The sequence below is a fragment of the Aethalodelphis obliquidens genome, unplaced genomic scaffold (assembly GCF_003676395.1).
Source record: "Aethalodelphis obliquidens isolate GAN/ISIS:26980383/991018 unplaced genomic scaffold, ASM367639v1 scaffold70, whole genome shotgun sequence".
Classification (NCBI taxonomy): Eukaryota; Metazoa; Chordata; class Mammalia; order Artiodactyla; family Delphinidae; genus Aethalodelphis; species Aethalodelphis obliquidens.
The window spans coordinates 3173428-3197752 of record NW_020838014.1 but is presented as its reverse complement, the minus strand read 5'-3'; the positions used below and the strand labels follow the sequence as shown (position 1 = coordinate 3197752).

Genomic DNA, 24325 nt, shown 5'->3' with positions numbered 1-24325 from the left:
GATATATGTATATGTATGTGTAACTGATTCACTTTGCTGTATACCTGAAACTAACACAACATTGTAAATCAAATATACTCCAATAAAAATTTAAAAAATAATAATAATCATAATAATAATAAAATAAATAAAAGATGTTTTAGGAAAAAAAGAATCTACATGTCACATCAAGATATACTCTTTAGGGGAATTCTGTGGTGGTCCAGTGGTTAGGACTCTGTGCTTTCACTGCCAAGGGCACAGGTTCAATCCCTGGCTGGAGAACTAAGATCCTGCAAGCCATGTGGCATCGCCATAAATAAATAAATAAATAAATAAACAAACGAACATATATGAGGAAAAAAGATATACTCTTTAGTTCACTTAAGAGATCACCTAAAAATGTTTAAAAGGTTCTTCAAACCTCTCCCACCATCTGATATCTGACTTAGCTTAAAACTAAATGGAAGAAAGAACTAACAGCCTTGCCTCTCTAGCCCAGGTTACTTTCTACAGTGCAGTCCATATACTATCTCTCTACCCCATCCATATACTTTTCACCACTTTTTATATTTAGACAGAAAAGTTAATCTTGCAAGTTGAATAAACAGGGTATCATGGAAGAGCTGATAGTGGTGCGGTACATTCTGGAAGGTATATATAGTTGCAAAAGCAAAGTACTTTAGGCAGAGACCAAGAATAAAATAACTAGCAATACTGCATACTAGAAATAATAATAACAGCTAACATTTATTGAGCACTTTGCACTGTTTAAGCATTTTATATTTATTAACTACCTTAATTCTCAAAACAACACTGAGGTACTTTACTAACTAATAAACAGAGGGTCAGAGATTACATAAATTATTCAAATTATTCAAGGTCAAGCAGATAACAACTGAAAGTTTGAATTTGAGCACAGGGCTATCTATCTCTTCAATCCAAGCTCTTAAGCTGTGTGGTATCAATTAAAATTTGAAAAATAGAGGCTATCCTGAAAAAGCAGGTAGACAGTATTTCCCAACAGATTCTTGGCAGAAACAAACAAACAACAAAGTAGACCTAATGGCAGATTAATGACAAAGACAAAAACAATTATTTTTGAAAATCAGATTATGTTTTTCATCAAAATGAAAAAAATTCCTACTTTACAATTAACATCAAAATATGCATAAAATAAAAACATGCACTTTCACATACATACTACAACCTTAATAGAATGTTTTAAAATAATGTTTCTTTAGAAGAAATTTGAGAATTCTATTTATAAATAAATACTACACTGCTATTCTTAAGCACTGTGCTTTCAGCATAGCCCTCCATCAGTATTTTCTATTATGAACATGGCTATATATCATTCTTGATTCAATTTCCTGGTTGTTCCAAACAGAAGAGAAGGTTAGTCTCAAGACCACACTTTAATTGAAATGCAAATTAACCATAAATGCCAAGTAAATATATATCTTTTAAAATATATTATCTTTCAAAAAGCTTGAAGAACTTTTCAAAGCTCAAAGAACTGAGAATCTAGTTACTACTTATATAAAGAAATGGTATGAGACACATATAACTTGTTCAAATAAAAAATGGCTCCTGGGACTTCCCTGGTGGTCCGGTGGTTAAGAATCCACCTTCCAATGCAGGGGACATGGGTTCGATCCCTGGTCAGGAAACTAGGATCCCACATGCCACAGGGCAACTAAGGCCGTGCCACAACTACTGAGCCTGCATGCTCTAGAGCCCACGCACCACAACTAGAGGGCCCACATGCCGCAACTACTGAGGCTGCACACTCTGGAGCCTATGTGCCGCAACTAGACAGCCCATGCACCACAACTACCTAGCCCGCGTGCTCTGGAGCCCGTGCGCCACAAGTAGAGAGAAGCCCGCGTGCTGCAACAAAAATACCCCACATGCTGCAATGAAAAGACCCCACATGCAACAACCAAAAGACCTTGCATGCTGCAGTGAAGATCCCATGTGCCACAACTAAGACACAACGCAGCCAAATAAATAAATAAATAAATATTTTTTAAAAATTTTTAATTGGTTCCAAAAACTGAAAAGACAATTTGTTTCCCTCTCCACCCCCACCATTAAAATAATAACAATAAATTGATAAAATCATATAAAATGAGAAAGATATTTACATTTCTTTGTCTTTTCAGCAGATCTGGCACAAGTTTCTTTGAGTAGATTACATAAATGCCTTGTAGCATTATTCCTGAAACAGAGGAAAGAGTTTGCATAAGTGTAATGTATCTCAAAGCAAAATCATATATAAAAGTTATGAAACATTACTGTTACAATTTTAAAGAAATTCTTAAAACATCATAATATTTAATATATATCACATATCGTTCATAAATGACTATAAAGGAAAAATTGGTTGACTGTACTATTAGCAAAGATGATTTAATAACTGCCTCCTTTTAAAGTGAAAAGCTCCTTAAAAGTTTCTACCCAAATAGCTTTCAATAACCTTTTAGTAAACAGTTCCAGATTCACCTAAGAAATAAAATGAGAAGAGAGGATTGGTATTTTCATTACTAATTACCCCAGAAATATTCTAGCTATCTTACCTTCAAAACATAAAATAAGTAATTTTCTGAAGAGTCATTAATTATGTGAATAAGACCTCTGATCATCTCACAGATGCAGAAAAAGCTTTTGACAAAATTCAAAATCCATCTATGATAAAAATTTTCAACAGAGTGGGTACAGAGGGAACCTACATCAACATAATAAAAGCCATATATAACAAGTCCACAGCTAACATCATACTCAACCCTGAAAAGCTGAAAGTTTGTCCTGTAAGATCAGGAACAAGACAAGGATGCCCATTCTTGCCACTGATATTCAACATAGTATTGGAAGTCCTAGCCACAGCAATAGACAAGAAAATAAAATGCACTTGAATCAGAAAGAACAAAGTAAAACTGTCACGATTTGCAGATGACATGCTATTATATATAGAAAACCCTAAAGCCTCCACCGAAAAACTGTTAGAACTAATAAACAAATTCAGTAAAGTTACAGGATACAAAACCAACATACAAAAATCAGTTGTATTTCTGTACACTAATAATGAACTATCAGAAGAGAAATTAAGAATATAATTCCATTTACAATTGCATCAAAAAGAATAACACACTTAAGAATACATTTAACCAAGGAGGTAAAAGACCTGCACACTGAAAACTATAACACACTGATGAAAGAAATTGAAGAAGACACAAATAAATGGAAAAATCTTCTGTGTCCATGAATTAGAAGAATTAATATTGTTAAAATGTCCACACTACCTAAATGGAGTCTGGTACCAATTCCAAAATTGGAAGGGGGTTCCTCACACCAACAAGCAATTCTGGGCACCACAGCTGAGTGTCCTACAATTCAATTCTGACACCATCTACCTGGAGATAGCATCAGACTTCATAAGTTAAGGGTTCAGTCCTATAAGACTACTACCCTCCCCTTATCCCACCAACTTCAGATGCTTGTTGCAAGCCCAGGTTGTTACCTGTGGTTCTGTCCCACTGGCTATAAATCAGAGGTTCCCATGACCTCCTCCTTGGCTTCTATTAATTTGCTAGAATGACTCAGAGAACAGAGAAACAATTTACTTACTAGAGTACTGGTTTATCATAAAAGGATATAACTCAGGAACAGCCAAGTGGGAAAGATGCACAGGGCAAGGTATGAGGAAAGGGTGAGAATCTTTCATGCTCTCTCCGAGCTCATCATTCTCCCCAAATCTCCACATGTTCACCAACCAGGAACCTCTCGAACCCTGACCTCTCAGGTTTTTACAGAGGCTTCATTAGATAGTCATGACTGATTAAATCTTTAGCCATTGGCAACTGATTCAACCTCCAGGTCCTTGCCTGTCCCCAGAGGTTGGAAGTTCCAATCCTCTAACCACGTGGTTGGCTCTCCAGGCAACCGGCCCCTATCTTTAGGTGGGGTCCAAAAGTCACCTCATTAGCATAACAAGACACCTTTTCACTCTCAACATTTAGGAAATTCCAAGGGTTTGAAGAGTTGTGAGTCAGGAAAGATGGATGAAAACTAAATATATACGTGAAATATATTTTGGTCATCTGAATGACCAAATATATATATATATTTTCTTATAAATCACAATACCACACTACTGAAAGCAATCTACAAATTCAATGCAATCCCACTCAAATTTCCAATGGCATTTTTCACAGAAACAGAACAAACAATACTAAAATTTGTATGGCATCACCAAAAACCCCAATTAGCCAAAGTAATCTTGAGAAAGGAGACCAAAGCTGGAGGCATCACACTTCCTGATTTGAAACTACATTATAAAGCTATAGTAATCAAAATGGTATGGTACTGGCATAAAACCAGACACATAAATCAATAGAACAGAATAGACAGCCCAGAAATAAACCCACAGATATACAGTCAATTAATTCATGACGAAGAAACCAAAAACATACAGAATGAGGAAAGGACAGTCTCTTCAATACATGGTGTTGGGGAAACTAGACAACCACATGCAAAAGAACAAAACTGGACCACTACCTTACACCATACACAAAAATAAAGTCAAAAGGGATCAAAGACTTGAACCTAAGATCTGAAATCATAAAACTCCTAGAAGAAAACATAGGCAGTAAGCTCCTTGACATAGGTGATGATTTTCTGGATTTAACACCAAAAGCAAAGGTAACAAAAGGAAAAATAAACAAGTGGGCTACATCAAATTTAAAAGCTTCTGCACAGCAAAGGAAACCATAAACAAAATTAAAAGGCAACCTACTAAATGAGAGAAAATATTTGCAAATCATATATCTGATAAGAGGTTAATATCCAAAGTATATAAAGAAGTCATGCAACTCAATAGCAAAAAACAATCTGATTTTAATGTGGGAAGAGGATCTGGACAGAGATTTTTCCAGAGAAGACATACAGATGGTCAACAGGTACATGAAAAGGTGCCCAACATCACTAACCCCCAGGGAAATGCAAATCAAAATCACAATGAGATACTACCTCACACCTATTAGAATGACTATTATTAAAAAGATGAGATAACAAGTGTTGGTGAGGATGTGGAGAAAAGCGAACCCTTGTGCACTACTGGTGGGAATATAAATTGGTTCAGCCACTATGAAAAACAGTTTGGTGGCTCCTCAAAAAATTAAAAATAAAACCATATGATCTAGCAATTCTACTTCTTGGGATTTATCCAAAGGAAACAAGAATACTAACTTGAAAAGGCATATGCATCCCCATGTTCAATGCAGCATTATTTACAACAGTCAAGACATGGAAACAACCTAACTATCAATGGATAAATAAAGTGTGGAATATATATACACCCATAAAAATGAAGGAAATCCTGTCATTTACAACATTATGAATGGAACTTGAGAGCATTATGCTATATGAAATAACTCAGACAAAGAAAGACAAATACCGTATGGTCTCATTTATATGTGAAATCTTAAAAAAAAAAATTAAAAACTTATAGATACAGACAACAGATTGATGGTTGCCAGAGACAGAGGTGGGAGGTGGGCAAAATGAGTGAAGGGAGTTAAAAGGTACAAACTTCCAGTCATAAAATAAATCCCGGGGATGTAATATACCGCATGATGAATACAGTTAGTAATATTGTATATTTGAAAGTTGCTAAGAGAGTAGATCTTGAGGGTTCTTGTCAAAACAAAAAATCTGCAATTATATGTGGTAATGGATATTAACTAGACTTATTGTGGTGATAATTTTGCAATATATACATATATCAATCATTACATTATACACTTAAAAATAATATAATGTTATATGTCAATTATATCTCAACCAAAAAAAATTTTAAAGGTCAATATAATGCAGTCATATCTTCCAAATCTCATTAAATGGTATTGAAAGTTAAAAAAAAAAGACCTCTGGGTGTCTCGAAGTTGCTAACATATACACCAGTTTAAATTTTCCAATGTATAATTTTTCTGCAGAAATTAATTGTTACAGATTAACATTTTATAATAATTTTTAAGTCTAAATATTAGTTTAATGAGGAGCAAAAGCTGTAATATTACATAAACTACATCCTTTAACATTTTCAATAATCTAATAAATGAAAAGGTTAAGAAGTCACTGAAATCAAAGGTGGCTTTGTTTTGCTTTCAAAGCCTGTGACTATTCTCTACCACAAATCAGTAGTTCTCAAAGTATGATCCTTGCACCAGCAGCATCCACATCACTTGTTAGAAGTACAAATTCTTAAGTCTACTCCACTGAATCAGAAACTCTGGCAGGGGAGGAGAGGCCAACAACATGTGTTTTAAGAAGCTCTGCGGGTAATTCTGAAGCTTGCTAAAGTTTAAGAACCACTGTTCTAGACAGAGGAACTTTTTATTGTTACTGATTTTGTAAAATCAAAACAAGTAACTACAAACCTAATTCTTGGACTTCCCTGGTGGCACAGTGGTTAAGAATCTGCTTAATTACCTGCCAATGCAGGTAACACGGGTTGGCGCCCTGGTCCGGGAAGATCCCACATGCTGTGGAGCAACTAAGCCTGTGTGCCACAACTACTGAGCCTGCGCTCTAGAACCCGCAAGCCACAACTACCGAAGCCCATGCGCCTAGAGCCCATGCTCTGCAACAAGAGAAGCCACCGCAATGAGAAGCCCGCACACCGCAACAAAGAGTAGCCCCCCACTCACCACAACTAGAGAAAGCCCGCGCGTAGCAATGAAGACCCAACACAGCCAAAATTAAATAAATAAAATAAATTAATTAATTTTAAAAAAAAGAATGATACTAAAGTTTTAAGCCAAAGTTAATGGAAGAATGATTGGGCCACTGGCAAAAACAGGAATTTGACAGTGAGAATTAGCTTGGAACTAAGTTGAGCCCTCTTCTGCAAGGGTTTCACCTAAAACAATAGTCAAACAAAAAGGTATACAATATACATAGGCAGTTGTAGATATAAGATTATCAGGTACCTTTATCAACACTAAGTAATGGCTTCCCTGCCTGTCATTTTAAAAAGTGAGAAGTTACTAGTCAGTGACCACAGTTTGCCAAATGCAAGAATGTAAAATAGGTATGTCTTCCTTTTCTCCACAGCACCCAGATAGAATTCTATATATCAATTAATATTATACAACAGAAAGAGCACATCCAATTTTTGGAAATTATTTTAATAATTAGTTTGGAATAAAAAATAAATTTGTAAAGAACAAATTCATTAAATTATTACTTACTCTTTTATTAAATCTTTATTTTCTTGAATTCCTTCTTCTAATTTCAAACTTACTTTTTCATTTTCAAACTAATTTATAAGACAAAAGAACAGTTCATCACATTTTACTTAGCAAAATAAACATGAGTATATTCATTAAGCAGCATTTCTTTGCTAACATGCTATGATGGTCAATAAGAATTATTTTCTTTGAACACAAAGAAGAACTTTTTTTGTCACACTTATGGATATCCTATAAGAATATGGGTCTCACTTTCATCAGTCTAAAATTAGGTTTGCTGAATTATCTCCAAAATGTATCCAACAATATTTTAATGTGATATTATCTTCCCTAAACATTTTGAAATGATGTTTTATCTTTCTCCTAACCCAATGTTGCATTTTCTCAAAATTTTTCTTTCACTATGCCATAAAATTGAAGAGAAACAGTTTCAAATTTAAAGTTTTATCTACAATGTCATTTTCTAATATAATAAAAAAAGACATATCAAACAAAACATCATCAGTAACGGGAACCAATAAAAATTAAAATTCTATAATTAGAATCATTAAATCAATCTTTATCTAAAGTAAATTACTATTTCCCTAGTCATTTGCATTAAGTTTCATGCAGCCTGTCTTCTGCTCATCCTAAAGTTGAAATGCAACTAATATTAATGAAACTTCAAAAAACACCATTCTTAAAATCCACATCACAGAAACAAGATAAACCCAACTTACTCTGAAATAATACTCTAGTTTTAATAGTATTATAAGATTTACTATACTATATTTTCAATTACAAATTTCATTATACCTGTAGTTCTTGAATGGCTTTCCGCTGTGCTTCAATTATTTTTCTATTTTCTTGCAACTTGTTTTCTTTCTGCTTCAGTTCAGATTCTACACTCACTTTCCACTTCTTGATCTTGTCAGTCTCCTTATACAGTTTTGAATATAGTCTGCTCATTGGTTCTGAATTCTATTATAAAATAGGTTTTCAATGACTGTTAATAGTTCAAAATTTTAGTATAACCAAACTACAGCTGCCTATTGAAAATATCCATGAGTATCTTAATAGTTGAGACCAAATCTCTCCTCAATTTATGCCCTAATACCATGCTGAAAGCTATATTAACTTTTTTCTAACTACTAAGGCAATATTAGCTACTTTACTAAGGTTACTGGTCACCTGACTAAGTTATTCCTTGATGAATAAAATCAAATAACTTCAAAATGTGCCTAAGCCAGAAGTTAGAAATCTTTAAGTCAATGAGAGAATCTGGCTGCTTAAAAGCTAAAATAAATCACTCTACATGAAATGTGTCAATTTTAGCAATGGTCTTGAAATATTTTGGTTATACAAACAGCTTAAGGATTAGCCAAAGGATATGAAGTTTAAGGTACAATGACAAGAAAAATAATAGTGAACACAAGATCTTTCATTTAGCCTGAGGTTTTATTTGGATTTTATTTGGATTTCCTGCATCATCCCTTTCCACATTATAAGGTAAATGTCAAAGGTTTGCTTTTATTTTTTTAATCATGCTACTTTCTCCTTGCTGATAGCTCTGTTATCAAAATATATGAATAAATTCCGTATTTCTAAATTTGTGATACCATAATCCCAGTAACAACCAGATAGCACTTTACCAGGCCATGGAATTTCTCTTTGCTTTAAAGACATCTATGTGCCATAAGAAAGAATGATTTTGATAACTAAAATCAAAAGTACAGTATATCCTACAAATTCCTTAGACAGTAAACCAGCCAAACAATCATATCTATTAATTCAAGAATTGTTTGTAAAATACTGGCTTAATTCTCAACCTTTTCACACATTGCATTCATCTCCCCTTTCCTATTCTTGATTTTTATGGTTTAAAGTTAAATTGCCCCGTAAGAATTCATGCTTTTATAACTCAGGAAAATACAGAGGCCTAGTGTTTCAGCAAATTCAAAAGAAAAGCAAAGTGGCAAAAAGGTTTTAAAGAATATAACTTAAAACCTTAACTAAATATTAATCCTTTTGAAGCTTCAAAAGAAAGATAAATACAAGTAATAATAAATGATACTCCAATTACAAGAAATTTAATATAGACAGGAAATCTTCTGACCTCAAAATCAGAGTCTTTTAGTCCCTCCTGGTAATGACAACTGTCAGAATTATCAACCTAAAAAATGAATAAATTTTTCCTATGAGAAAATACTCCTGATGATAGTTTCCAAATAGCAGCAATTAAATACTGAAGACTAGTAATCCAACAACTAAAGACTTTTTTTTCTTTTTCAAGCAAGCAATTCAATATCTAAACAGGTTATATCTATATACACTATACTTAACTGACCTGTTCAAGCATGGGCAAAAAGTCAACTTTTTGTAAAGCAGGATCTGCAAGATAAAAGACAACTGGAATTAAATATGCCAACATCCTGTTTTATATATTAAGTATTATATCTAGCTTTAATGTCAACGCTATCAATATAATACTCTTATTTGATATCTAGCAATGTGTATTTTAAAAATGCTTCTATGTAAGGTGATACATTGCTTTTCTAGTCTCCTACCTGAATCAATGTTTTTCCCATTTTTGGAGAAATTAGTCATTGCAAATGGAAAACCAAAATCATCTTCAACACATTTGTTGAAACCCTAGAAACACAAAGAAGTTCTTAAACACACTGTCTCATACCACTCTAATAACTAGCAGTGTAATATGTAATTACATATACAGTATACATCTGCTTTAAAAAGTGACTATAATTGTAAATCCTTTAATGTATACATAGTGTTAAATATATCAAACGATTTTGCCCTGTAAACAAAGCAAAATTTTTTAATTTTCACTTACAAGAGAAAGCTAAACTAAAATTACATGATACATGCTTTGTTAAGTACTCAGTAATAATTTTAGTGATTTTAATTAGTAGCTTAGAATATTGGCTTTCTTCAATTTCATTATGATCTTTCCCCTGGTAGAATTGAGAATTTTCTTCACTGAATAGCATTTTAATATTATACTCTTTGGCTATAGAGACATAAGAATTTTTCTACAACATAGAAAATTAAAATATTCATTGCTTCATCCTATTTCCAACATAAAGTTCCACATAAGAAATTTATTTTTTTAAACAGAAAGACAGATCAATGGAACAGGATAGAAAGCCGAGAGACAAACCCACGCACATATGGACACCTTATCTTTGATAAAGGTGGCAGGAATGTACAGTGGAGAAAGGACAGCCTCTTCAATAAGTAGTGCTGGGAAAACTGGACAGATACATGTAAAAGTATGAGATTAGATCACTCCCTAACACCATACACAAAAATAAGCTCAAAATGGATTCAAGACCTAAATGTAAGGCCAGAAACTATCAAACTCTTAGAGGAAAGCATAGGCAGAACACTCTATGACATAAATGACAGCAAGATCCTTTCTGACCCACCTCCTAGAGTAATGGAAATAAAAACAAAAATAAACAAATGGGACCTAATGAAACTTCAAAGCTTTTGCACAGCAAAGGAAACCATAAACAAGACCAAAAGACAACCCTCAGAATGGGAGAAAATATTTGCAAATGAAGCAACTGACAAAGGATTAATCTCCAAAATTTACAAGCAGCTCATGCAGCTCAATAACAAAAAAACAAACAATGCAATCCAAAAATGGGCAGAAGACCTAAATAGACATTTCTCCAAAGAAGATATACAGACTGCCAACAAACACATGAAAGAATGCTCAACATCATTAATCATTAGAGAAATGCAAATCAAAACTACCATGAGATATCATCTCACCCCAGTCAGAATGGCCATCATCAAAAAATCTAGAAACAATAAATGCTGGAGAGGGTGTGGAAAAAAGGGAACCCTCTTGCACTGCTGGTGGGAATGTGAATAGGTTCAGCCACTATGGAGAACAGTATGGAGGTTCCTTAAAAAACTACAAATAGAACTACCATACGAGCCAGCAATCCCACTACTGGGCATATACCCTGAGAAAACCAAAATTCAAAAAGAGTCATGTACCAAAATGTTCATTGCAGCTCTATTTACAATAGCCCAGAGATGGAAACAACCTAAGTGCCCATCATCGGATGAATGGATAAGGAAGACGTGGCACATATATACAATGGAATATTACTCAGCCATAAAAAGAAACGAAATTGAGCTATTTGTAATAAGGTGGATAGACCTAGAGTCTGTCATACAGAGTGAAGTAAGTCAGAAAGAAAAAGACAAATACCGTATGCTAACACATATATATGGAATTTAAGAAAAAAAATGTCATGAAGAACCTAGGGGTAAGACAGGAATAAAGACACAGACCTACTGGAGAACAGACTGGAGGATATAGGGAGGGGGAAGGGTGAGCTGTGACAGGGCAAGAGAGAGTCATGGACATATACACACTAACAAACGTAGAAAGGTAGATAGCTAGTGGGAAGCAGCCACATGGCACAGGGATATTGGCTCGGTGCTTTGTGACAGCCTGGAGGGGTGGGATAGGGAGGGTGGGAGGGAGGGAGATGCAAGAGGGAAGAGATATGGGAACATATGTATATGTATAACTGATTCACTTTGTTATAAAGCAGAAACTAACACACCATTGTAAAGCAATTATACCCCAATAAAGATGTTAAAAAAATTATTTTTTTAATGTAATTTTTTTTTTTTGCCACACTGTGCATAATGTGGGTTCTTAGTTCCCTGACCAGGGACTGAACGCATGCCCCCTGCAGTGAAAGTGCGGAGTCAACCACTGGACTGGCCAGGGAAGTCCCCACATGAGAAATTTAAATAAATTACTAAAAAAAGCTCTATTCCTCCTTTCCTATAAGAACCTACTACACGTACGAACTTCCCGTTTATCCTGTCAACCCAGAAGCTCAGAGTCAAATTTTAACCTCAAACACTGATTTTTACCAGTATGTCAACATATTTGTCCAAATTTTCTTAATTTTCCTTGATCCTAATATTCTTCTAATTTATATTTTACTATTTCATTGTATATGTTCATAAGTTGCTTTAAATCATTTAAAGAAAGAGGATTAAAGTAAGCAGGTTCCATTATGTATGCAGAATTCCAAAGCACCAGTAATTATTTCTTTAAATGAATGATGCCTAAACACATTAAGTGTGCTCATTATTCATTCAAAGAAATGCTATTCAAAATTCTTGGGTAAATCAGAACATATTTACTGAAAAAAATTATATCACCAGTAAGAAAGTTCACTTTACCTCATTTACCTAATGAATAAATGCAAATTTACCTTGAAGAAATCAGAATCTCCACCCAAAGTCTGAGGTTTCACTGCAGATACTTGACTGCTACTTAATCTCGGTGGTACAAACAATTTAAAGGGCTTCTGCTTTTCCATTTTCTCTTCCAGTCGTAATTATCTATTGCTCAAGATGGGGGAGAAAGTGTTTTACATTGTTTAATTAATACACTACTTATTCTATAATAAATGGGTATATAAAGGAATGCGTGAAACGTTTGCTACCATGGAAGCCTACGGTGTCCCTTACTGCCGTGGTGTTCAAAGCAGAAACATCCCCTATTTGTCCCCCCCATCCCCCCACCACCAATGGCCACGCTGGCGACGTCAATGGATAATCGAGAAACTCAAACTAGGCATCTTCGCCGGGACTGCCTGAAAAGAAGCCCGTTACCTCCACCAGCCCTGTTAAATTGCATCACCTCGCCGGGAAGAACTAGTTGAGGTGCTTAGACGACTACGGAGAAGGCGCCACAAGGCGCCGGGGGCTGCCTGCGTGTGGGAGGGCCAGTAACAAAACGTCGCCCAGCTCTGGGTTCAATCATCAGGGAGGGAACTCGGCACACCTGCCCTTACCTTTAAAAAACTAGCGGGAAACGGCGGGCTCGGTGCTCACGCGAACCGCCACCTGCTGTCTATTAGGGCAGCAGAAAGAACCAACACGAACTTCTGCCTCCGAACCTCGGAAAAGGCGGGATATCGCGCCAGCCGAGCGGCCAGGAGGGAAGTGCAGGGCGGTTGGAGGTTTAACGGCTAAATAACGGTCGGCGACCTCCGTTGACCCGGGGCGCAAGACCTACATCTCGCGAGATTTCCCTTTACCTTAGTAGCAATTCTTCCCTGGATACTCTTTCTCCTTAGAATTGGTCTTCTTTAAGCTTCTCCTATTGTTAAAGAATGTGAGGAAAACTATCAGGTGCTGTGATAGAATGGAGCTGAGAGTGAAAAATCTATTTCTGTCCTCTAAGAAGAGCTCACAGTCTTAGGGAAGAAACAAGTGCAAACATAATTATAACCCCCTGTAATCATTTAATGGTAGTAATTTTCTAAGGGTTGTTGGGACCCTTAGGAAGGGAGAGTGGCCTTTACAGTGGCTTGGGAGTCAGGAGAGAGCTTCACGGATGTGGTACACTTTTGTTACTACTTCCGTAGAAAACAGAAGGGTGAATAGAGCGTTGGCTAGATAGTGAATGCGGGAAGGGGTGTTCCCGGCTGAGGGACGGTAGGCAAAGGCGCTGGAGTCGTGAGAGAGAGAAGTCCGAGAGTGACTGAGGGGGCTTTCCTGGTGGCGCAGTGGTTGAGAGTCCGCCTGCTGATGCAGGGGACACGGGTTCGTGCCCCGGTCCGGGAAGATCCCACATGCCGCGGAGCGGCTGGGCCCATGAGCCATGGCCGCTGAGCCTGCGCATCTGGAGCCTGTGCTCCGCAACGGGAGAGGCCACAGCAATGAGAGGCCCGTGTACCGCAAAAAATAAAAATAAATAAAAAGAGTGAGTGGGTCCAGGCAGTGCGGTGTAGGTGTGTGAGGACGCAAATGGGAAAATGATGAGACTGGAGACTTAGCAGATGTGACGGCCTCTCGAAGGCTTTTGGATTTTAGCCTTTATGGATGGGAATCTTGAGGAAGTTTGAGCGGAAAAGGGGGCATGATCAAGTTCAGAAGAAAATTTGTAGTATGAAAAACGGTTTAGATTTATGATACTGGAGTTAGGGAGACAGTTTTAATAGCCTAGGTGAGTAAGGTATGAGACCTGAGCTATGACAGTGCCAGTAAAGATGAAGAAAATGTGTCAAATGTAAAAGATATTTAGGAAGGAAAATTAATAGGATTTGATGGCTTTTTTAAAGTGAGCAGCAAAAGAGAGAAGTCTAAGATGACTGCCTGGTTTCAGACTTGGGCTACTAGACACAATAAATATTGTGGGTGCTAGGTACCTAGGTTTGAGAAATAAGACAATGAGTTCTGTTTTCAACATATTGACTTTGTTTTCTAACTTTCTCATGTACTACAATATAATTGATGCTTTTCCAAAGGACTTTAGTAATATTTTTAAGCAACTCGTTTTGTATAAATTTAACCTACAAGACGGAACAGTTTCTGATAAAATTACATTTTGAGCTAGAAAGGATGATCCAGTGTAAGGCTTTCATTTTACATGAAACAGTCTAGATACCCTAAAAAAGATAAAATACTCCCTTCAAGAGATGATACCAAGAATAAATGCACAAGATAACCCCTGGGGGGAATAATTGATACATTTAATTAATATATTTTATAAGTTGAGGGTATAAATTCAATATTCCAATTTTTTTAAGTTTTACAACAGTGAAATATTCAACTATGGTCTTTTTTCTATATTGAAAACAAAATGCTATTCCTAGTATTAAATTAACTTAAAAATCACAGTATATTATTTAATCAGATCCAGTCTTTCAAAACAATTGTGCTTCCATAGAATTTCTCACTTTCATGTATTTCACATGAAAAATTGTTAACATTAATCTTATTCTTACAAGGATTAAAATATTTGTGGTAAGATTTCAGGTTTTAAGAACTTTATTTTTTCTGCAAAAGGTGTTGGCAAAAATGTCAAAATATTGTCTACCAGAATGAGCATTAAATTGTGCTGAATTTCCCAATGTATGTTAACATATTTTGTCATTTTAATTTTTTCAGTATCTTGCCATGACAAAATTTTTAATTGGGGCTTATAAAAGATCTCTTTTTTAAAGACATTAAGGGACTTCCCAGGTGGTCCAGTGGTTAAGACTTCACCTTCCAATGCAGGGGGTGCAGGTTTGATCACCGGTCGGGGAGCTAAGATCCCACATGCCTCGGGGCCAAAAAACCAAAAAAACATAAAACACAAGCAATATTGTAACAAACTCAACAAAGACTTTAAAAATGGTCCACATCAAAAAAAAAAAATCTTAAAAAAGAAGACATTAAGGAAAAGTAAGAATTGAACGAAGCTTTGTTCCTCTTTAATAATTTATAAAATGCTATAACAGAAATAAGTTTAAAACGTTAGTTCCTTATCCATCAATCTAGCCTTAAAGAGGTTCACAACTGCTTTTATTCTGATTACAACTGTTTCCACTAAATAATCTCTTTTATGTCTTCAAATAATATATATATTTTCATTCAATTTTCTACTAAATGAAAAAAAGGAGAGTTTCTTCAGGTAAGAACTCTATTTAGTACTACTCCTTTCTGAACGAACCACGCAGTAACAATAACCATTGCTTCTTTGGGGACGAATCTTAAAAAGAATACTAGATGTCCCTCTAGTGGTGGTCCTAAATTCCACAAAATTTGATGAGCCCTTGATGATGTCCATTTTATGGCGATATATTCTATTCGTAACAGCAATTCTGTTCATGTTTTTCAAATCAGTATCCTGTGATCATAGCGTAAACAATCTAGATTTAGGAAGTTTAAGACAAACCACAACATTCTAAAATTTCATCAAAATGAATACAAATTCCATTTCTCAGAGAGTAAACTAGCCAATTTGGAGTCCTTTGTTTTCCAAATGCTAAGTATTTCTGAATAGTTGTGATTCAGTGTTCTCAGTTCAGTGAGCCTCCCTATGAGATGAGCAAAATGCTGTAGGTCTTCTGGATGATAAATTTTTGAATATTTGTACAAAATTTGTAAAACTGGTTCTTGTAAATTTTCCACATGTTGCTTATTTGTAATGCATGGACGATCTGAAAAACATTATCACATATATCTTAATGAATATTGGAAAATGGTAGAAGATAATGAATTAATTTAAAACAATACAGTTTTAAATAATATAAATTGCAAATATTTACTGAACCTTTAATATATGCCAGATTTTATGCCAGGTAACTTGCTTCTATGCAATGTTTTATTTAATCTTCATAATACCCTATGAAGAGTATTTCTTAATGATCAGACAGCATTCACTCATCCAGTCATTGTGCTGGAGATACAGCAGTGAACAGAGACTAAATTTCCTGCCCTCATTGAGCTTATTTTTTGGGTCTGGGAGGAGTAGGGGAGGAAAAAGACATATACACATTTTTTAAATAAAAATATATGACAACAATAAGCGAGAGTACGGGATAAGAATTGGGGGGGGAGGGGCATTAGCTATTTTTAAAAGGGTAATCAGAGATAAGATGACATTTAGCAGAGATCCAGGATGGTGAAGAGGGAGCCATGAAACCATCTAGGAAAGAGCTTTCCAAGCAGAAGATTTGTCAAGTACAGTAGAAGCTGTGGAAGGAATCTGCTTGAAATTTACAGGCAACATATGCATCAAAGGCAGTGTGGCTGTGGTGGTGTGAGCAAAAGGAATAGTAATAGACACTGATAGAAAGAACTTTGGCTTTAAACTGTGTAAAATAGAAAGCCATTACAGGGTTATGAGCAGAGGAATGACATAATCTGGCTTATGTTGTCAAAGAATCACTCTGGCTACTGTATAAAGAATAGACCCTAGGGAGGCAAGGGCAAAAACAGGAAAGTGAGTTAGTAGTTTTATTAGGATGGCAGGGACAGAGACAGTAAGAAGTGGTTGAGTTCTGGATCTATTTTGAGGCTATAGCCAACAAGACTTGTTGCATATTTGATAATGGGCATAAGAGAAAAAGAAGTGAAGGATGACTTCAAGAATTTTGGCTTATACAACTTGAAGTATGGAGATGCCATTTAGTAGAGATGGAGGAAGAATATAGGAGAATCAGGGGGCAATCAGGAGTTCACATTCAGACATGTTAAATTTTATATGCCTACTAAACATCCAAATTGAAATCTTGAGTAGGCTATTTAATGGAGCTTAGGGTAGCAGTCCAGGTTGGTATATAATTTGGGAGTTGTCAGCCTCTAGATGGCATTTAAAGCCATGAGATAAGATGAAATTTCAAAGGAAGTGCACATAGGAAAAAAGAGAACTGAGTCCTGGGACATTTTAACATTTATCAGTGTGCGAGATGAGGGGGAATTAACAAAGGAGACAGAAAGAGCAGCAACTGAGGAGGAAAACCAAGAGAGTGAAATGTCCTGGAAATCAAGTGGAAAAAAATCCTGTCAAGAAGGAGGGAGTGATCAACTGAAGCCAAATGTTAAGTGTTCGAAGAAAGAGGGAGTGATCTGCTCTTTCAAATGTAGCTCACGGGTCAAGTAAGATGAAGACTAAGAATTGACCACTGTAATCTGCAATGCCAAATTACTGAAGATTTTGATAAGTTATGGTGGAAGGGAAAGGAGGGGACAAAATCTGACTGTACTGGGTTCAGAAGTAAATGAGAAGAGAGAAATGGAGGGAGGAGTATAGACAACTCTTAATTTTTTTTTTTTTTTTTTTTTTGCTATAATGTAGAACAGAGAAATAGGAGAATAGCTGAAAGGGGATTTGAGGTAAGGGCAGACACTATAAAACTCTTAGAGGAAAACATAGGCAGAACACTCTATGACATAAATCACAGCAAGATCCTTTTTGACCCACCTCCTAGAGAAATGGAAATAAAAACAAAAATAAACAAATGGGACCTAATGAAACTTCAAAGTTTTGCACAGCAAAGGAAACCATAAACATGATGAAAAGACAACCCTTAGAATGGCAGAAAATATTTGCAAACGAAGCAACTGACAAAGGATTAATCTCAAAAATATACAAGGAGCTCATGCAGCTCAATATCAAAAAAACAAACAACCCAATCCAAAAATGGGCAGAAGACCTAAATAGACATTTCTCCAAAGAAGATACACAGATTGCCAACAAACACGTGAAAGGATGCTCAACATCACTAATCATTAGAGAAATGTGAATCAAAACTACAACGAGGGCCTTCCCTGGTGGCGCAGTGGTTGGGAGTCCGCCTGCTGATGCAGGGGACACGGGTTCGTGCCCCGGTCCGGGAAGATCCCACATGCCGCGGAGCGGCTGGGCCCATGAGCCATGGCTGCTGAGCCTGCGCATCCGGAGCCTGTGCTCCACAATGGGAGAGGCCACAACAGTGAGAGGCCTGCATACCACAAAAAAAAAAAAAAAAAAAAAAACTACAATGAGGTGTCACCTCACACCAGTCAGAATGGCCATCATCAAAAATCTACAAACAACAAATGCTGGAAAGGGTGTGAAGAAAAGGGAACCCTCTTGCATTTTTGGTGGGAATGTAAATTGATACAGCCACTATGGAGAACAGTATGGAGGTTCCTCAAAAAAATAAAAATAGAACTACCATACGACCCAGCAATCCCACTACCGGACATATACCCTGAGAAAACCATAATTCAAAAAGAGTCATGTACCACAATGTTCATTGCAGCAATATTTACAATAGCCAGGACATGGAAGCAACCTAAATGTCCATCAACAGATGAATGGTTAAAGAAGATGTGGCACATATATACAATGGAATATTACTCAGCCATAAAAAAGAAACGAAATTGAGTTATTTGTAGTGAGGTGGATGGACCTAGACTCTGTCATACAGAGTAAAGTAAGTCAGAAAGAGAAAAACAAATACCGTATGCTAACACATATATATGGAAACTAAAAAATAAGTGGTTCTGAAGAACCTAGGAGCAGGACAGGAATAAAGACACAGACGTAGAGAACAGACTTGAGGACACAGGGAGGGGGAAGGGTAAGCTGGGACAAAGTGAGAGAGTGGCATGGACATATATACACTACCAAATGTAAAATAAGATAGCTAGTGGGAAGCAGCCGCATAGCACAGGGAGATCAGCTGGGTGCCTTGTGACCTCCTAGAGGGGTGGGATAGGGAGGGTGGGAGGGAGATGCAAGAGGGACGGGATATGGGGATATATATATATGTATATGTATGGTGCAACAAGAAAACTAGCTCTGCAAAAGAATGTGATTTGTGACAAATGTGAAGGCCAAGGTGGTAAGAAAGGAGCAGTGGAGTGCTGTCCCAATTGCTGAGGTACTGGAATGCAAATAAGAATTCATCAGGTAGGACCTGGAATGGTTCAGCAAATTCAGTCTGTCTGCATGGAGTTCCAGGGCCATGGGGAGCGGATCAGTCCTAAAGATAGATGTAAAAGCTGCAATGGAAGGAAGATAGTTCAAGAGAAGAAAATTCTAGAAGTTCATATTGACAAAGGCATGAAAGATGGCCAGAAGATAACATCCCATGGTGAAGGAGACCAAGAACCAGGACTGGAGCCAGGAGATATTATCATCATTTTAGATCAGAAGAATCATGCTGTTTTTACACGACGAGGAGAAGACCTTTTCATGTGTATGGACATACAGCTGGTTGAGGCATTGTGTGGCTTCCAAAAGCCAATATCTACTCTTGACAACCGAACCATAGTCATCACTTCTCATCCAGGTCAGATTGTCAAGCATGGAGATATCAAGTGTGTGCTAAATGAAGGCATGCCAATTTATCGTAGACCATATGAAAAGGGTCGCCTAATCATTGAATTTAAGGTAAACTTTCCTGAGAATGGCTTTCTCTCCCCGGATAAACTCTCTTTGCTGGAAAAACTCCTACCTGAGAGGAAGGAAGTAGAAGAGACTGATGAAATGGACCAGGTAGAACTAGTGGACTTTGATCCAAATCAGGAAAGACAGCGCCATTACAATGGAGAAGCATATGAGGATGATGAACATCATCCTCGGGGTGGTGTTCAGTGTCAGACCTCCTAATGGGGCCAGTGAATAACACTCACTGCTGGCATTTTATTTGCAGTAGTGATTGAGTGGAAGACTATAATCATAATATGCTCACTACTTGCTATTTTTTGTTTTAATATTCAACTATAGTAGTGTTTTAAAAGTTAAAACTTTGTTATAAAGCAGAAACTAACACACCATTGTAAAGCAATTATACTCCAATAAAGATGTTTTAAAAAAAAAAGACATTTTTTTAAGATGCAAGAAATTACAGCATGTTTGTAAGCTGAAGGGAATGCCCTTATAGAGAAGGCTATTTTGATGAAAATTGGTAAATTTGGAATCAATGAGTAATAAAATAATCACAATCTTCATGATTTCATTGTCAAACTTAATCCAAATTTTTACTGCTAAATAGTTTTTTACCTGAAAAAAACACTGTTGTGGCTGCAAGCAGAGCATATTCAGTATTAGTAATGCTAAGCTCACTCATTCTTCTACAGAAGTAATACAGTGTAGTAATAAATTCTTCAGAAATACCTAAAAAGATTAATATCAAATGTATTTTCATCAGAACACAGTGCAGACTCATATTGCCATTATCATATTTTCTCAAAGCAGTACAAGAAAATGAAACATGTCTGACAAATTTTTTCCATCCAATACAATATTTTGTATTATATATAATATTACCAGTCAGCATAGCAGAAGGACAATCTTCATTGCAAAATGTTTCCATAGGATAAATAGCACTTCTATCACCACTTTGATCATGACAATTCAGTGAATGATCTGAATGATCTGATATTTTCATAGTACCTAGTTAAGGGAAAAAATATAAAGTCTGATTTTTTAAAATCTTTATTCAGATAGTAAAGTCAATCTCTCTAACGTCTGTTAAACAGGAAACATTCCCAACAAATGGTATCTTTATAATTTTTATTACTGAAACATGAATCTAGAATAATAGTTCACACTTTATATAAACATTATATAGAAGACCCTCCAAAAATGTGTTTTCTATGATACTATATAAGAAGAATGGCTTTCCTTAAGAGAAAAACAAAAGCTAGAACAATGAATTGGAAAACTATAAACCACTATTATGAAGTACTTATTTGTACACCAACTAGTACAATAAAAATATAATAAAAAATAGCTCAATGTTATATAATCTGTTGCTAAATTTAATAGTAACTATTAACATTAAGATTGAGTTAGTTGACCTTTTTTGCTTTCAGAAGTTGATGAAAGATATTCTTTTTGACTGTAAATTTGGGCCACATGAAGGAACATCACTTCAGTTTTTGATCCCTTCTGTAATGCAGTCTGATCCTCATTGGTCAAATTTTCAAATCCTTTACGAAAAGATCACATAATTGTTTGAAATAAATAATGAAAAGATAATTTTCAGGTATAGGATTTAACTTTTTTTTTTTTTTTGAGGTATGCAGGCCTCTCACTGTTGTGGCCTCTCCCGTTGCGGAGCACAGGCTCCGGACGCGCAGGCTCAGCGGCCATGGCTCCCGGGCCCAGTCGCCCCACGGCATGTGGGATCTTCCTGGACCAGGGCATGAACCTGTGTCCCCTGTATCGGCAGGCGGACTCTTAACCACTGTGCCACCAGGGAAGCCCAGGATTCAACATTTTTATATTATTTACTTATGATACGAATCTTAACTGGTCCCTTAGAATAATTATGATTCCACATGGTACTATTTGGGGGCACTTTCATCAGAACCAGATAATAATAATTTCCTATGGCAAGAGCAAATTAAACGTAGTGGTTTAGCCTTGAAGAATTTATTTTCACAGAGAGTTACCTGTGCACGTAACTAGATAGCTAAGTTTTGGCCAACAGTGGCTTCACCTTTTTTTTTTTTTTGGTATGGTATAGGGAATTTTGTTTCATGTTTTATCTAAAAAACAAAAACAATTTATTTCCCAAAATAAAAATAAAATAAAACATACAATCAATCATAGTTTGTCTTAACTCTAAGTCTTTGAAGTCACTTGAATAATATTTTAAAATATTTATATTTTCATCCAACTGATTGATTAAAGCAAACAAAGTAAACATGTTTTTAAATTTAGAAGCAGTTTTGGTAGAAAAATAGAGAGTTTTGTTTTCTTAAAATGCCACCTTCCTTTAAAACAAGGAACTTTTTTAAAATTACGTATTAAATTACTTTAATTTTTTCCAAAGACAAAGTGATTACCTGGGAGTCTCTTGGTGAAATTCATTAACCTCTGTATATGTAGGACAACTGTCTCTGAGAGTCGCAAGAAGATCAGTTCAGGATTTGCATATCCCTGCAGCTAAGCAACAAAAAGAAATAAGATTAATAATTTTTTTCTTTCAAATAACTTTAAATTTTAAACTTTTCTGATTATGCTGTTATTTTCTAACATAATTAATTACAAATTATTTCTTGCTAGTAATGAACACATACAAATCTTTCTGTTTCTTCTAATGGAATTGTATATTTTTGATGAGCGGCCACAATGTTGTTAATGAGCTGATGTTCCTCTTGAGTTAGTTCCATGCTCTCCTGAATCTGTAAGAAAATATAGGGGGAAAACTGTAATGCATACCTATTAAATAAGACATCATCATTAAAGAAACAAGAAATTTTTTAAGGAGAGCCTTGCCACTTTTCCAGATCTAGTGGTAGGTGACACAAGCTTGTTGTTTACCCCTTCCTCTTCCACTTTGATGTTAGAGTAAAAATTATTCTTCTGCTTAAAGTTCTTTCGAAGTCTCTTTGATCTGCATTGGATTTCTGTGAGCAAACCTGTGATATTACAAAATTCACATAAAATATTTTTGGTACAACAAGTAACATTACAGGATTTGATGAAAATTGTCTTACATTGTACACATATGTGATCATGAACTTGCCTTTTCACAAAAAACCTTTCTTTTTTGGTAAGCATGTACAACAGCAGTTAAATTTACTACATTACTTACTTCTTTTCCTTCCACAGCTTCCTGTCTACTTAAAACTACACAGTCATCCTAGACTTAAATTAAAAATTAATTTTGCATCTCCAAATTATAAATTTAGACCTTTTTATGTTAGAGAAATTTCCACATTAATTATATCTTGGAAGCAACAGAATGTTAATTGGTACATTGAAGGGAAACCACTAATTTTAAATTGTGCTTTTTGTAGTTGAATTATATAACTTTAGGTTAAGTAATATAAAAATACAAGGATTTCCAATTAAGAAGAAAATATGATTATTACCAAAGTTAGAGCAATATAGTATAGAACATATTTTATGGAAATAATTACCTAGATTGGTAACTGGCTATCCTAATTTAGCAGTTGCTGGAGAAATAGCTTAAATCCAGACAAATATGTTATGTTCAAATATGTTCAAAATAACTTGAAGAACGTAAGTTCCTAGTAAGGTAAGAAAAACTAAAATCCCCCTAAAAAAAAAACCACAATGGCACTTACATTCTTCCAACATTCCTACTGCCTTACACTTTTTTAGTCTGCACTCTTGACATTTTCTACGCATGTACATGTCCATTTCACAGTGACCACCATTCTTGCAACTATATACTGCATTTTTGGTGATGCTACGTCGAAAAAACCCTAATAACAAAGGAGAGTTTTTAAAATTTTACTATTAGGTATTTTTAGTTACTTGTTTTTAACCTTCATAGTAAAAGTAATCAAGTTAACTAAATTATTTCAATAAAATGTTTTTTCCCTCAGTAAGAAGGTTTGGTTTAATATACATTTATCTGGATAATTGTTTTAATCCTCTCCTATTTGATATATCTTATTACATGGTTGTTCCTGTCAATAATCTATCTGGAAATTAAACTAAATAACCCCAACACATTAAAACAACTCTGTGTTTTCTATGGTTATAATATACCATCTAAAAGCATTTTTAAACTATATTTTACAGAATATCAAGATTCCATGACACATCTCTCAAGGTTCCCTAGAAGGAATATGGGCTCATGTAAAATAAAACTATAAGGAAACCTCTCTTTTTCTCGCCCCACATTTCTACCTCAACTCATAAAGGAAGAGATAATTCTTCCAAACTTACTCCTCTGTCCTTCCTTTTTAGCACTTCCCCAGATGAGAACATATTGCTAATTTATTTAGTCCAAGACGTTGAATGGGCCGTTTTGTGTGTGTGTGTGTGTGTGTGTGTGTGTGTGTGTGTGTGTGTGTGT

The 24325-nt window shown here is 35.6% G+C and overlaps 2 protein-coding genes and 1 pseudogene across 3 annotated transcripts in view; 1 reads left to right on the top strand and 2 right to left on the bottom strand.

Moving 5' to 3' along the window:
* Positions 1-13260, bottom strand: part of SYCP1 (synaptonemal complex protein 1) — a 154742-nt gene extending 141482 nt beyond the window's left edge. Inside the window, exons 1-8 of the mRNA XM_027091053.1 lie at positions 13070-13260; positions 12485-12614; positions 9779-9863; positions 9559-9602; positions 9328-9384; positions 8028-8192; positions 7233-7300; positions 2130-2203 (exon numbers count right to left, since the gene is read on the bottom strand). Coding sequence (XP_026946854.1) covers positions 2130-2203; positions 7233-7300; positions 8028-8192; positions 9328-9384; positions 9559-9602; positions 9779-9863; positions 12485-12592 — 601 coding nt within the window. The 5' untranslated portion in view covers positions 12593-12614; positions 13070-13260. The remainder of the gene's footprint in view (positions 1-2129; positions 2204-7232; positions 7301-8027; positions 8193-9327; positions 9385-9558; positions 9603-9778; positions 9864-12484; positions 12615-13069) is intronic.
* Positions 13261-15962: 2702 nt separating this feature from the next.
* Positions 15963-24325, bottom strand: part of LOC113611701 (bile acid receptor-like) — a 12169-nt gene continuing 3806 nt past the window's right edge. The window contains exons 3-10 of the mRNA XM_027091009.1: positions 23586-23726; positions 22771-22913; positions 22572-22676; positions 22338-22437; positions 21345-21476; positions 20812-20937; positions 20545-20658; positions 15963-16207 (exon numbers count right to left, since the gene is read on the bottom strand). Coding sequence (XP_026946810.1) covers positions 15963-16207; positions 20545-20658; positions 20812-20937; positions 21345-21476; positions 22338-22437; positions 22572-22676; positions 22771-22913; positions 23586-23726 — 1106 coding nt within the window. The remainder of the gene's footprint in view (positions 16208-20544; positions 20659-20811; positions 20938-21344; positions 21477-22337; positions 22438-22571; positions 22677-22770; positions 22914-23585; positions 23727-24325) is intronic.
* Positions 19310-20205, top strand: LOC113611651 (dnaJ homolog subfamily A member 1 pseudogene; annotated as a pseudogene). The gene has a single exon (XR_003429537.1). The product of XR_003429537.1 is annotated as a dnaJ homolog subfamily A member 1 pseudogene (transcript).